This window comes from Erithacus rubecula (genome assembly GCF_903797595.1).
Source record: "Erithacus rubecula genome assembly, chromosome: 10".
Taxonomy (NCBI): domain Eukaryota; kingdom Metazoa; phylum Chordata; class Aves; order Passeriformes; family Muscicapidae; genus Erithacus; species Erithacus rubecula.
In genome coordinates this window covers 5,040,662-5,053,248 of record NC_136662.1, presented here as the reverse complement: position 1 = coordinate 5,053,248, position 12,587 = coordinate 5,040,662, and the positions used below count along the sequence as shown (strand labels likewise).

General features: G+C 37.1%; 1 protein-coding gene across 1 annotated transcript in view; it reads right to left on the bottom strand.

Annotated features, from left to right (window-relative positions):
- Positions 1-12,587, bottom strand: part of CDC73 (cell division cycle 73) — a 95,803-nt gene that overhangs the window by 78,109 nt on the left and 5,107 nt on the right. The window contains exons 2-7 of the mRNA XM_079313522.1: positions 12,256-12,361; positions 11,268-11,337; positions 10,176-10,238; positions 10,034-10,086; positions 9,601-9,689; positions 8,045-8,261 (exon numbers count right to left, since the gene is read on the bottom strand). Of these exons, the coding sequence (XP_079169648.1) occupies positions 8,045-8,261; positions 9,601-9,689; positions 10,034-10,086; positions 10,176-10,238; positions 11,268-11,337; positions 12,256-12,361 (598 nt within the window). The remainder of the gene's footprint in view (positions 1-8,044; positions 8,262-9,600; positions 9,690-10,033; positions 10,087-10,175; positions 10,239-11,267; positions 11,338-12,255; positions 12,362-12,587) is intronic.

Here is a 12,587-nt window from a genome sequence, read left to right as displayed (position 1 = left end):
CTGGACCAAACTCAGGTAAAAAAACCCCACAAGGTTCTTTCTCCTATCTGCTGAAAACAAACCACTAATAAGCATGGAATCAGAAATGTTCTTGCTGATGTCTTTTTTCCACAGTGTGAAAATGCAAGTCCCCCAGGGCCACAACTAATGGCTGTTTGGAAGAGGAGAAAACCAGCAGGGTTTTAACAAGCACTCAAACTAATATCATCTTCTTGCTGGTCACTGGCTTGGTCAGGGATATGGGATTACATTACTGTGACAGAAAAATGATTGAGCAGGAAGTCCACTGCATGTACCAGCTGATTTGTAAAGCCCTGCAGAGCTGAAGACTGCTAAATTTTCATTGTTCATCCCTTCAGAGATCAGAATATGAATATTCATCAGCTTCTGCCCTAGATTTAGTTAAACTTAATAATCAAGTGCAACTTTTTTACTAGCAAAAGCTTCTGGTCTGGGGGACAGAGCAGAAAAGAAGAGGGGAAAAAACCTCCAAATATCAAAATACTTGTTCCTCTGCACAGATGCTCTATTCCTTGCCAACACATGTATGACTAACATACACCAAACCAAGTTACTATCACTGGTGGTGATTTAATGCCAAGATATTTGTGGAAAAATCCCAGGGCCAGTCAGATCAAGTTGCTCTGATGAGGAAAGCTTAATGAAGTCACATCACTAACCAATTTTTTTTGCAATAAAAATCCTTCTATGGCAATATATCACATGCAGTCTTTAATTTCTGTAAGTCACCATAACCCTAATTTCATTATCAAAGACTTCCAGTCACTACAGCAGCTTTATCATGCTAGCAAAAATAAATAAAAATATATTTTTCTAATAGTGATCATCAAGGATAAACATTGTTTTCAGCTTAATTGAAAACAATTCTAGAAGAAAGAAAATTTGAAGAAAAGTATACTTCATCTCTATCATCTGACAAAAATAAAATCTTAAATCTAACATGCAAAACAAGAAGTATATACCCTGCTATACAGTATGACTTACAGTGCTTAAAAACTTTCCTGCAGCTAAGTTGTAACCAATTTTTAATCAGGTTTACACTCCAGTGTTTCACTGCAGAGAAAGAGGAGCCTAAGAAAAACCATACAAATTTTCTAAATCTCATATTTGATCTGACAGTAAGGATTTCTTGGATGTGTATCCCAGGAAAATCAAGAACTGCAGAATGTTGTAAACATTGTCCAGACTTAGAGTAGGGCTGGAGAAAGAGGAATTGAGCCCCAACTACATTTCTTTACACATTTGCTTAATATGCTGAGACATACTGCTAAATCCTTTGCAGCCATTGGCAGAGTGAAAGGCATGATGCTGTGCCAAAAAGGAAATATTCCTGTCACACATTTTCAGTAAATCCTATATATGGCATGACAAGAAAAATGAAAACAGCATTGAGATGGCCTCATAAAAGTACAGCAGAAATTAAAACATTGCTCATAAGGAACATGAAGTGATAAACTGTATATTTAAAAGAAAATATTTTGCACATCTAAAATTAAAGCACATATTTAAATCTGGAATTCAAATCAAAAAGTAAAAAAAAAAAATAAATATTTAAGGCATCACTCTCCTATGCCTCAGAATATGTATCTTCAATTTGAAAACTGCTCACCATCTCTGAAGTTGATTTTCTCTCCTCTCTGCTCTTGTAATTCACTCTGCAGGGACTCACAGGACCCCTCAATCTGTTCTCTGCACACTTTTGACCCAGGCAAGCCCTGCTGGGGCACACAACAAGCAAACTGCCACACAGGACTGTGGATTAACCACCTGAATAAACAGGTGTTTGTGATCCTGCTTTCAGGACAATGGTAGTTGAAGAAATTCACATTACACTACTGGAATTTATATTGCTAAACAACTGATAGAAGAGCACATAATGACTTTGTCAAGGTTCACATTAGGGAGCCTCTAAGAAAAATTGATAAAATTGAACTTGTTACTAATTGTTGGGGGAAAGAAAATAAAAATGAGACACTCCTTTCACAAAGTTCATCTTTGTTAATTCTTTGTGTCCCCTTCAAAAAGTTAACTGTGTATTACTAAAGCTGAACTGAAAACATAACTGTGAGTATATTTGCTCCCTGTATAGCAGTGGACTATGCTCCTTGTACAGCTCCCTGTACATTTGTGTTCAGTAAAAAAGTGCAGTTCTCATTTGTCCTATGTTATCTTCACTAAATTTTTATTGCAAGAACATTATATGAAAGATAACTGAAACATTTAGTTTGAAATGCTAATTCAGAAGTGTGAAAGAACAGCAACAAAAGTCTGAAGATACAGTACAACATAAAATCTCAAAAATCCCAATCCCCTTGATACATAATCCTAGTTCATTTCCCCTATAAATGCAGCATATGGAAATACATATTTTTTTTTAATAATAGTTAGAGCAGTGTTAGTGTAGAGTAGTATTTAAGGAATTACTTTATAGCTGACCTAAATATTCTTTCAGGAAACATAATGCTTTATTCCACAGATTTTTGGGTCGAATTCAAGGGGCATGTATAGACAAAGTAAGATTTATTATTGCTCAATATAAATACAATTTTAAAAATCTGGCCCATCTTTCCTTTAAATGCAGCATTCAAAATGCTTGCAGTAGTGCCTGGCATCAATAAAAGAATCTGCCTAGTTTTCCCAAGGGAGCCAGTCCTGCATAAACTGTCCCATGATATCTGTGCACAGCCACCCTCCTGCTCCACCAGGACTAACAAGAACACCAGTTGCTGTTAGCCTGGCACACCTTTACTCTTTCAATTTGCTACTGAAATCCCATTGCTGTGAATTTCAAGAAGGTGAGACAATTCTGCCACCTAGAGCCCACATATAAAGATGTTTTTACAATCAATTTCTTTTAAAATATCCAAAATTTTATTCTCAGACCACTTAGTTGTCTTAAGTGATTAAAATACTACTAGTGTTGCTTCAAAATTGTTTTTCCAGCTAAATTAAAGTACTGGAATTTTAATTATAACTGTAGTATTAACCTCCTCACAGATTACTTCAGTAGTAAGAATGGTCAAGAGTCATCAGAATAAAAGTAAGAGAACTGAAAGTAACTGAAAACATGATTTCTCACATTTACTTCAAATATAGTAGTTATTGTAAAAAGGACCAAACCTATAAAGAAAATGCATTAATTTTAAAAATAAAATATGCAAGTACTAACTGCAGTAGTAATATTTTGCAGGTGGTAACACAAAACTAAAAATCTCACAATATAAAGGTTATGATACTACAGACTCAGCTCCACCTAACTCTGATCCCATATCAAGTCTCAGTAGTTTTTCCATTATAACCTGCAGAAAGAGCCCACATCCCATCATTTTTAAATTTAATGCACACCTAACTCCATTGGAAACATGTATACCTCAAAAGCCAATTTCTCCTGTCCAGCTCTCATGGTTCTGCTTCAATGCTTTTCCCTGGACTGTCTCCAGGCAGGCAGTAATGTTAAGATGCCATATAGGTCACTCCAGACTCCCAGTGCCCAGCAATGTCTTCAAAAGATTTACACAAGGCTCAGGGAGCAGAAAATATTTACAGATATGCTAAAAGCTGAGAAATGCAGCAAAGCACAGCTGGGCCAGCTGCTGACAGATGTGTACATGTGTCTGCCTGGACAATGCAGCAGGAGTGTGCAGCTACTGCTCAGCTTCTCAGCTGAAGAGATTAAGAAAGGTCATGTGCTATAACCTTAAAGACTTCCCATATCTTTGGCAAGCTGGATTATGTCATTTCCTTGTATAGAAGGTTGGAGTTCACTTGAGAAAATAGAATTCTAATATACTTGCAACTGTGAGAAAAGATAACTGAAGAGTGCTGGCCAAAATTTAAAGTTTTAGCAATAATCTGTAGCATTTTGCCATGAACTGGGTCTGGCTGAGGTGGAGTTAATTCTGTCCTAGCTTTCCTGGCAGTGCTGCACTTGTGCCTTGGTAGCCAGAAAGGTGTTTTTGACAGCCCAGTGCTTTGGCTGCTGCTGAGCAGTGCTGGGTCAGCAAGGCACAGTGCCTTAATCTACCCCCTCACCTGTCAGCTGGGGCTGGAGAGGACAGGCAGCCAGGACAGCTGATCCAAGAACATTCCCCATCACAGGACATCTGCTCAGAAGTAGAAGCTAAGAGAAAGTAGGAGGAGGGGCATTTCTTGTTACAATACTTGTCTTCTGGAGCAACTGTTAAATGTACCCAAGTTCTGCTCCCCAGGAAGTGGCTAGAGATTTCCTGCTGATGGAAAGTGGAGAATACACCTTTTGTCCTTTTTGCTTCCCCATACACCCTCTGTTTTTTGTTAAACTGCCTTTATGTTGACCCACACACTTTTGCATCTTATTTTCTCCCAGCCATCCTGCTGAGGAGGGATGCACCTTGGTGGGCACCTGTTATCCATCTAACCAAGGTCAACCCACCACACACTACAAAGAAAACTTTTTTTTTTTTAAGAACATCTGAATTGCTCAGAGCTGCTTATTTCAGAACACTGGTTCATTTCAAAAAGATACAAATTCACAAGGCCAGTATTAGTGCATTTCTAAGATTCCAGCTTTAAGATTTCTCTGCAAGCAGAGCATGTTCAACACAGCTCACCCAGTCACCTTGCTGCTTATCTAAGAAATAGTTCTGAGCAATCTGGGAGATTAAAAATAAATAACAAAACATAAATCAAGTACACCAGCAGTCACAGACAAAAACACACTCTCCAAATACACCTGTGAGTGCTGAAACTCCTGCTTAGTCTACTTTAATTTGTTCTCACAGGAAAAATTCAAGTGCCAAATACATTTACAGTACAGATGAAATGAGGAGGTTTTTCCTTCAGAAAACATTGCTGTTGCCTGCTACAGAAGATAATAAAAAGAAGAGGATTCTAGGAAAGAAAACTAGAGGAAGGATGTGAAAGGAAAGAATCAATTTCAGTATAAACACAGGTTTTTTCCTAGATGTTCAATGGCATGTTTTACAAAACAGCTTCCCATTTATCTAAAAACATGCACACAACTGAAACCTGTGCAGAGCACTGATACAAAACTTAACATTTCAAACACTTATGATAGTAAATAGTCTATGTATGGATTCAAAACTCTTCCTGAAATTAAATTCCCTTAAACAATATATGCTGTCTAAGAGTCCTAAAATGAAGTTACTATGAGAAGGAAAAAAATCCTTATACTAAACAGATGCAATTTGCTCTGAAAAGTGATCACATAAAAATGTCACATTATTCATAAAAATCTAGAAAACTACACCACAGACTTGGGGAAAGCCAACAAATACTTAAAACAGACAGAGCAGGATGACTCACCTACTAGGAACTAAATCAAACACTGACTTTCCAAAACAGGTAGAACTGCATAATAATCATACAGAAAACTATGGAAAAATAACAAAGTGTTCTAAGCAAAACACAACAATAAGCAAGCAGATAAATGCAAATGTAGAAATCTTAAAACCAAAAGAGGAGAGGTGAACTGAAATGTCTGATTTTACAAACAATAGGAACCTCACAAAAATCAGTAAAAAGACATGCAGGGATCAACCCTCATCTGATCAAAGGAGGGTAGCAGAGAGGTCAAACACACAAGGGACCTTACTTACACTTAAATTACACATTCTCAAAAAACAAAAAACCCTCACAGGCAGGAATATATCTATCACTAATTTCAGCAAGGGGAGATTTGTGACAATGTAGATGCTGGCAACAAAAGCAGCAGGTAAAAGGACAGAATCCAAGTATCATGAAAACTTCTTAAAATGTTAAAAAAGAACACTACACCACCAGAGACTTTAAAAAAAAAAAACCAAAACTGAACAGTTCTATAAAGGAGAAACAGTAAATGTTTCAGAAATATAGTTAATATTTTAGGCATGTATGAAGAATTTGGAGGAGCATATTGCTGGTGGAATCAATATTTTCTTCAAACATATCAAAACCAGAGGAAACCTGTCAGTAAGCTGAAAAGGTCAAGAGATTTTTTTTGTACTGTGGTTTGATCTTCCTAGTGTTTCCTTCTTGCATCTTAAGCTGTTTCTGCATCTTAATTTATTACAGAGAACACAGGGAAAACTTATACATAGGAGTGTTTCTCTGTGGAAAAGAGCTTTAGAAGCAGCCTTAGACTGAAGCAATTTTTGCAAAGAAACAACAAAAATTACATTTACAAGTGCTCACTGTTTGTTATCATTCACCCAGCAGGTTCCAAAGGAATTCAGATATTAAAAAAGCAATGCTGAAGTCAACTTGGGTTATAAATACTCTGTGAGGATTCAAGAGACTGCAGATAAACCCAAACCAAGCAGATAGTGAAAATTTACAATAAAAACAATTATCAGGCACATCAGCAATTCCAATATCATACAAAAGAGTAAAAACAGCATTTGCAGAGCAGTATCATGCCTCCTGGCCAAAATTCTTAAAAGGAAAAAGGGAGAAGAAATTATTTGCCTGAAACAAGGTATCTGAGTTTCTTTACAACTTTCAAGAAGTTCTTCACAAAGGTTCTTGAAATAGAGGGAAAAAAAAAAAGAAAAAAAGAGAAAAGAAAAAAAGAAAAAAAAGAGAAAACAAAAACAAAAACCAACCCAAACACACACCAAAAACCCTCCCAAACAATGTACAAATGAGAAACCTGAGCTGTTCTGCAATAAATCACAGCCCTCAGCAACATGTGATGTTTCCCCATCTACTTACTCTCACTGCTACTTGTTGGAAAATATAAACATTAACACTCGGTGATTTCTGTCCAAGCTACCAAGAATGTTCCTGCATCCCTGCACAAACCGAAATAGAAGATTTGCTGTTATGCCCATACACTCACCAGGCTGCTCACAGTAACTGCATGCTAGAGCCCAAGAACAAATTTCAGCTCTTGGTTCTTGTCTTTCTCCCTGTGTCATGTTTTGCTTTCACTACAGGGTCACTACAACAAACACATTCACCTCTTCCTTACTATCTTTGCAATTTCACTTGGAAAAAAGTAGAGTGAGGAATGCCATGAATGATTCACAAAAGGAAGAAGAGCTATGCAGATTCCTTCAGTACAAACCTTTCCAAGGATTACAATATTAAAACTTTTATCAATTTATCACCTGCTCAGCAGCAAGGCTGCTACAAATCTCTGAGACTCAAAGAAGCAACTCTCACTCTGTAGGTGGCAGACAGGGATGTGCCACATACCCAGTAATTACCCCATAATTCATGAATTAAATTATTCTACCACTAATGCCCTGGGACAATACTGGAAAGTTGAGAGATATGTAAAATACTGTTAAAAATAAGACAAATGAAGACTGAGAGCTCATTTACTTCTAAACATTATTTTCCTGTGACAACACTTAAAAGTAGTAGTGGAGGCAAAGGATGCTGTTTGACAATAACCTCAGGAAAACAGACCCTTGAAATCTTCTAGAAATTGACTTACTGCTTCCTTGAGAAATTTAGTGCCAAGTAGCTCTGCAAAGAAAGCCTTACTGTCCAAAGAGAGCAAGCTGTCAGCTGTACTTGCAACCATGTTCAGAATAGCACATAACCAAGTGCAGCCAAAAGTAGCATAAAGAGACAAAAATCTCTTCATGGCAACACTTTCTGGTTTTGTTCATTCCAGCATTTTTTTTCCTTACTGCTTTGGTGTTTTCCACAATGTAGAGGCCTTTGGACTTTCAATATACCTGTGTTGCTCTTTCTATCAGTTACTCCCCACTTTGGTCTGTTTCCAACCCACAGGTACTTTCATGGAGCCCGCCCCACTGCACGGCTCAAGCTAGCTTTGGTTAAGAGGAATTAAGTGATTACTTAGTATCTTTTAAGTGGCTGATGCAAGTAGTTGGAGATACAATTTAGATTTACTGTAATGTGATAAGGACAAACTCTTCTGTCACTGTGCCAACAGCCCTGCAAGCCCACCTTGATATGGAACAGTGAGCATAATCCCCCTGTCATCTCTGATTAACAAATGAGATACAGAAAATCAAAATGCAGTTTGTTGTAGGGATCATAAAACCCAGCTTCATATCCAGAGCCTTACCTTGCCTGTGCTTTGTAAGATTGTAGTTCTTGTCCTCCATACTCTCTCTCTGCTGACAATATCTCTAGTTACATCCACTTCAGCATCAACAAAACTTCTCTGTTTAAGAGCAGTTATGTCATCATCCAGATCAGTTTTGATAGTGGATCTTTTCTTTGCCATGATTTTGGCTTTGATAGCAGCAATTTTTTCCACTGACATAGCTTCAGACAAGGACCTAAATGAGCAAAAGTAACAGCAGAGACTGAATAATTGAACAAACAATTCTTCTGAAAGAATTTGTGAAAGAATAACTTTATCCTGCCGAAAGTTTAAGGCTGTGCTATAAACCACAGAACAGTCACCTTATATATACACAAAATATGGGCTTGGCATTTCTGTTTTGGCCACGTGAATTTATGACAAAAGACTCACAGTACTAACACAAACACCATCCAAAACTCCCAGCTATACCAAACAAAAATAAAGAATCCAAACGTAAAGGATCAGGACCAACCTTCATTTGTAACAACAACCAAATTTCAGTTCCCTGTTATTTTTAGTGGATTAGAATTTTGTGTCCAGTCAACCAACCACTGGTTGCTCAGAGGCTTTCAAAGCATTAGTCTAAATCTTGGCTGAGGTGCAGTTATGTGGACTTGGTCCCTTGGAAGATGTGGTAACTTCTAAGACCATGCAGGACAGCAAACAACAGATGGTGGCAACTTTGTCCACACTAATCTGAGTTTGAGAGAACTCACTCATGTCCAAGAGTGCCAACACCTATGTGTGTTTGCTTTTAATTGTAAACACAGAATAGGGCTGTCAGAGAGCCCTACTGTTTTGCAGGTGAGCTGAAGAAAAAAAGATAAAAACTGAATTGCACAATACTAACTGTCCATACCAAATTCACTATTACATGGGGTTGTTTTTTCTTTGAGAATTCACTAAAAATTAATGCAAGTACTGCTTGTGAAGCATTCTCCTTTATAATAATGTTATGGGAAAGGGAACTTCTTTGTCTTTCTACTTGGTTCACAGCAGTGTCAAGCATGGAGCTGAAACTTACCACCTGTAATATCTGTACTTTTTTATAAGGGGCAATCTTTTACATTCAGTATTAAAAGAACTGGTAACTAGAGAATACAAACTAATTCAAACAACACTTGGTAATCCTCACTGCAGCACTGCAAAGGTGTGACATACTCAAGGTAGCATCCAAATTATTCATTTATACAAAATCACATGTACTTTTTGAATTTTTTTTCTCATGCTTTCTAATCATACCTCAATCTGATTTTTTCCCTATAGTTTCCTTTTAAGTACACCAATATAAGAGACAGGAAGAAGTCATTCAAAATACATATTTTTCATGTGGTTAGCTACAATTAAGGATTTCACAAATGCCTCAAATCTGCGCTGTCATAAATGTTTCAAGGTCTGACTCCTCGAACATTACTGAGAATATCAAGGAGAGAAGTTCCACTGGACAGAAGCAAAACTGGCTGCTTTGAACAGCACAAGAATTGCTCTCTATCCTGTAACTAAGCATTAGGCATAAGGGAAAGTAATCCCACCTGATCTGCTCTGTTTGCACGATGCCCTCTTTATGTCCTTCCAGCCGAGCTGCCAAGCGCTCCTTGTCGAGACGCACACACTCTTCATCCTGCAAAAACAGCCATGTTTAAATTCTTGTGCACTCCCTTTTCAAATATAAATACAGCTAGAATCAAAGCTATTCAGAAGTATTTTCTTCACATTTGCAAGGAGAATCTTTATTTCCAATGATTTTTGATCTGGGCACTAGCATTAAGTGCAGAGCTATTGGAAGTTTCCTCAAGAACCACAATTCCTCAAGTCAAATTTCTAATCCCTTCCAGCTCCCATTCACATGAAAAGAAGGACACCAAAGGACAGGTAACCCAAAAATTCCTACAAAATTCTTACAAATTCCTACAAAAACAGATAAACTCCACCCCAATTTGTATTTATGACAGTCACTGTCATTACCTCTATTCTTGGTTTCTTTGCTTCTGCTAATATTTCATCTGCTGCTCTTTTAACTACAAGAAAAAGAGAACATAAAAAAATGCAAGATTGTAGTAGATTTTTATAAAATAAACATCAAAGTTATTCTTTAGTTAAACTGTACCTTGAGTGGATCGTTGAAGACCAATTTCAAGTGGAGCACTTCTGTCTATGCTTGATGAAGTTGCTGCACACAAACAGAATGTTCAGTTTAAAAAGAAAATATTTGCAATAATTTTTGAGTATAACAAAAAGGACAACAGATGAATGCAACAATGGAAACTCTACATATCATGTAGCAAAGGTGGTTAAATGCTGGGACTGGAGTGGAATGGAGATATGCAGAACCTGATTGAATTTAAATCATGTTGCTCAGGGTCTTTTGGCCCATCTCTGAAAAGGGAATTGAACCAGGTGACCTCTGCTGGTCCATTTCAACATAAATTAATCAATGATTCTATGATCTCTATATACCACTCATAAAAGAAAACAATCACAATGAGAATTAGAACCTAGAACCAAAACCTACTGGTTTGCTAGTTGGTTTTTTTTTAAAGACAACTTGCTGATCCCTTTAAAATATATAAAGTGATTTTACTCATCATATTACAGAAATAATTTCATACTCCAGGATACTTAAAGACCACCTACAAAACAGGGCATCTTAAAAAGGTGATATTTCAGTTTTTCTCAGAGAAACTTCTTTTCTCTGACTATTGTTAACAAAAAATTTAAGATGATGAAATGCTAGGCAAATCTGCCAGATTGACAAAGCAGTGATTTAAAATATTTTATTAAACTGAATATTTCATCCCACACATCTCTTGCATTCAAGATCAATGTACTACTGAAAGCTTCCCATAGTCTACAGAAGGGAAATACACACATACTAAGCATTCTAACATGCAATTATTAGCCAAAATAGGCTAATAGTAATAGTAGTAGTAATGTTCACCTCTAAACATGCATGTAGGAATGCAGCTATCTAAGCAAAACAGTTAATTTAAGAACACAATTAAAAACACAAGAAATAATAACTTTGAGAAGTTTCAGCACATTCAATTAAGATGTAAACTGCCTAAAGTTTCAGCACATTCAATTAAGATGTAAACTGCCTATTGTTTACCCAATCTTCCCCTCCTACTCCTCACTTGTGCCATGAATATGAAGCAGTAAAAAGCACTGTGTGTCCAAGGCAAAAGAACACATTACTCACATGTTTCCCCATTTAGGTATGCAAGCAAGTCTTTCCTATCAGGTCTTCTTACCACAGGAATGTTTTCAGTCTGAAAAGACAGCAGATGTGACATTAAACTGTTCTTCCCTCATAGAGACTCTTGCTGAAGATTTTTCAGTTTTACTGAAAACTATTCATTCACACAAAGACAAGCCCATGTGTCCTGCTATCCAGGGAAGTTTAATTATCAAGCTTAAAGTGCAACCACATCCTAGAGGATGTGCAGCTACACAAAATTAAACCTGCTATGAAACTGAAAGAGAAGGCAGCCTTTTTCCTCCTCCCTTCAAATTTGCAAATATGATTAAGAACTGGCTTTTGCCACACACACACACACACACATACACTCCTCTCTGCCAGGAGCCTGTGTTGATACATAGAAACCAATTGTGTTGTTCAGGTAACAATGAAGCACAAGGAAAGATGAAGAGTGGCCTCCTAGAAAGCAGTCAAATGGAAATCAAATGGACTTTTAAAAAATTCCTGTACCTTTATTTGTAGAGCTTAATCAGTTTTTTTTATTGGATTGCTTACTGCCAACTCCACTCCAAAGCTGTTCTGCTTTTCTCCATTCTGTAGATCCCTACCATCTACAGCACTAAAGACAAAAGTGCTCCTGAAATAGTTTAGTGCTGGAAACAACTATGTCCATAGAATATCAAGATAAATGCTACAATTACTGTTAATAACTGGTTGACAAACTCTTGCTGTAAACATAATTTGGTGGTTTGAAGTGATAGTCTGACAGGAAGTAAACTGCCAAGAAAAATACTCCACCCTGACAGGACCTGTCATGTGATCCTTCTGCAGAGGTGATTGTTTTTAAACACACACTTTGCTGCATATCATTCTCACTTTCCCCAGCCAAATTCATACACACAAGTGCTGTTATCATTCCCTGAAAATAACCACACACATATCCATTACCACAAGACAAAAAAATCATTATTTTGTATGTTGTACTTACTGCAGCACGACGGACATACACAGGATGGGAAAGGTGCACATTATTGAGCAGGAACAAGATAGAATCCAAGGTGTAGTATTCCCTGGGCTGGCCCTCCTTCCCTGTCCTGTAACACAGGAAAAGATTGGAACATTTAACTTCTCCATCTCTGCCCTCAAGCACACCCTTTTTTAGAAAAGGTCTCTTTTCTTTCCAGATGACAGCTTAAAAAACAAGCAGTTAATATTATTATCAGGCTATCACCAAACTAATGAGCTCTCAACTGTGCTAGAAAGAACAGGTGAGGGAGATGAGTTCTTGCAGCCTCTTTAGTGAATTTATTATTAATTTAT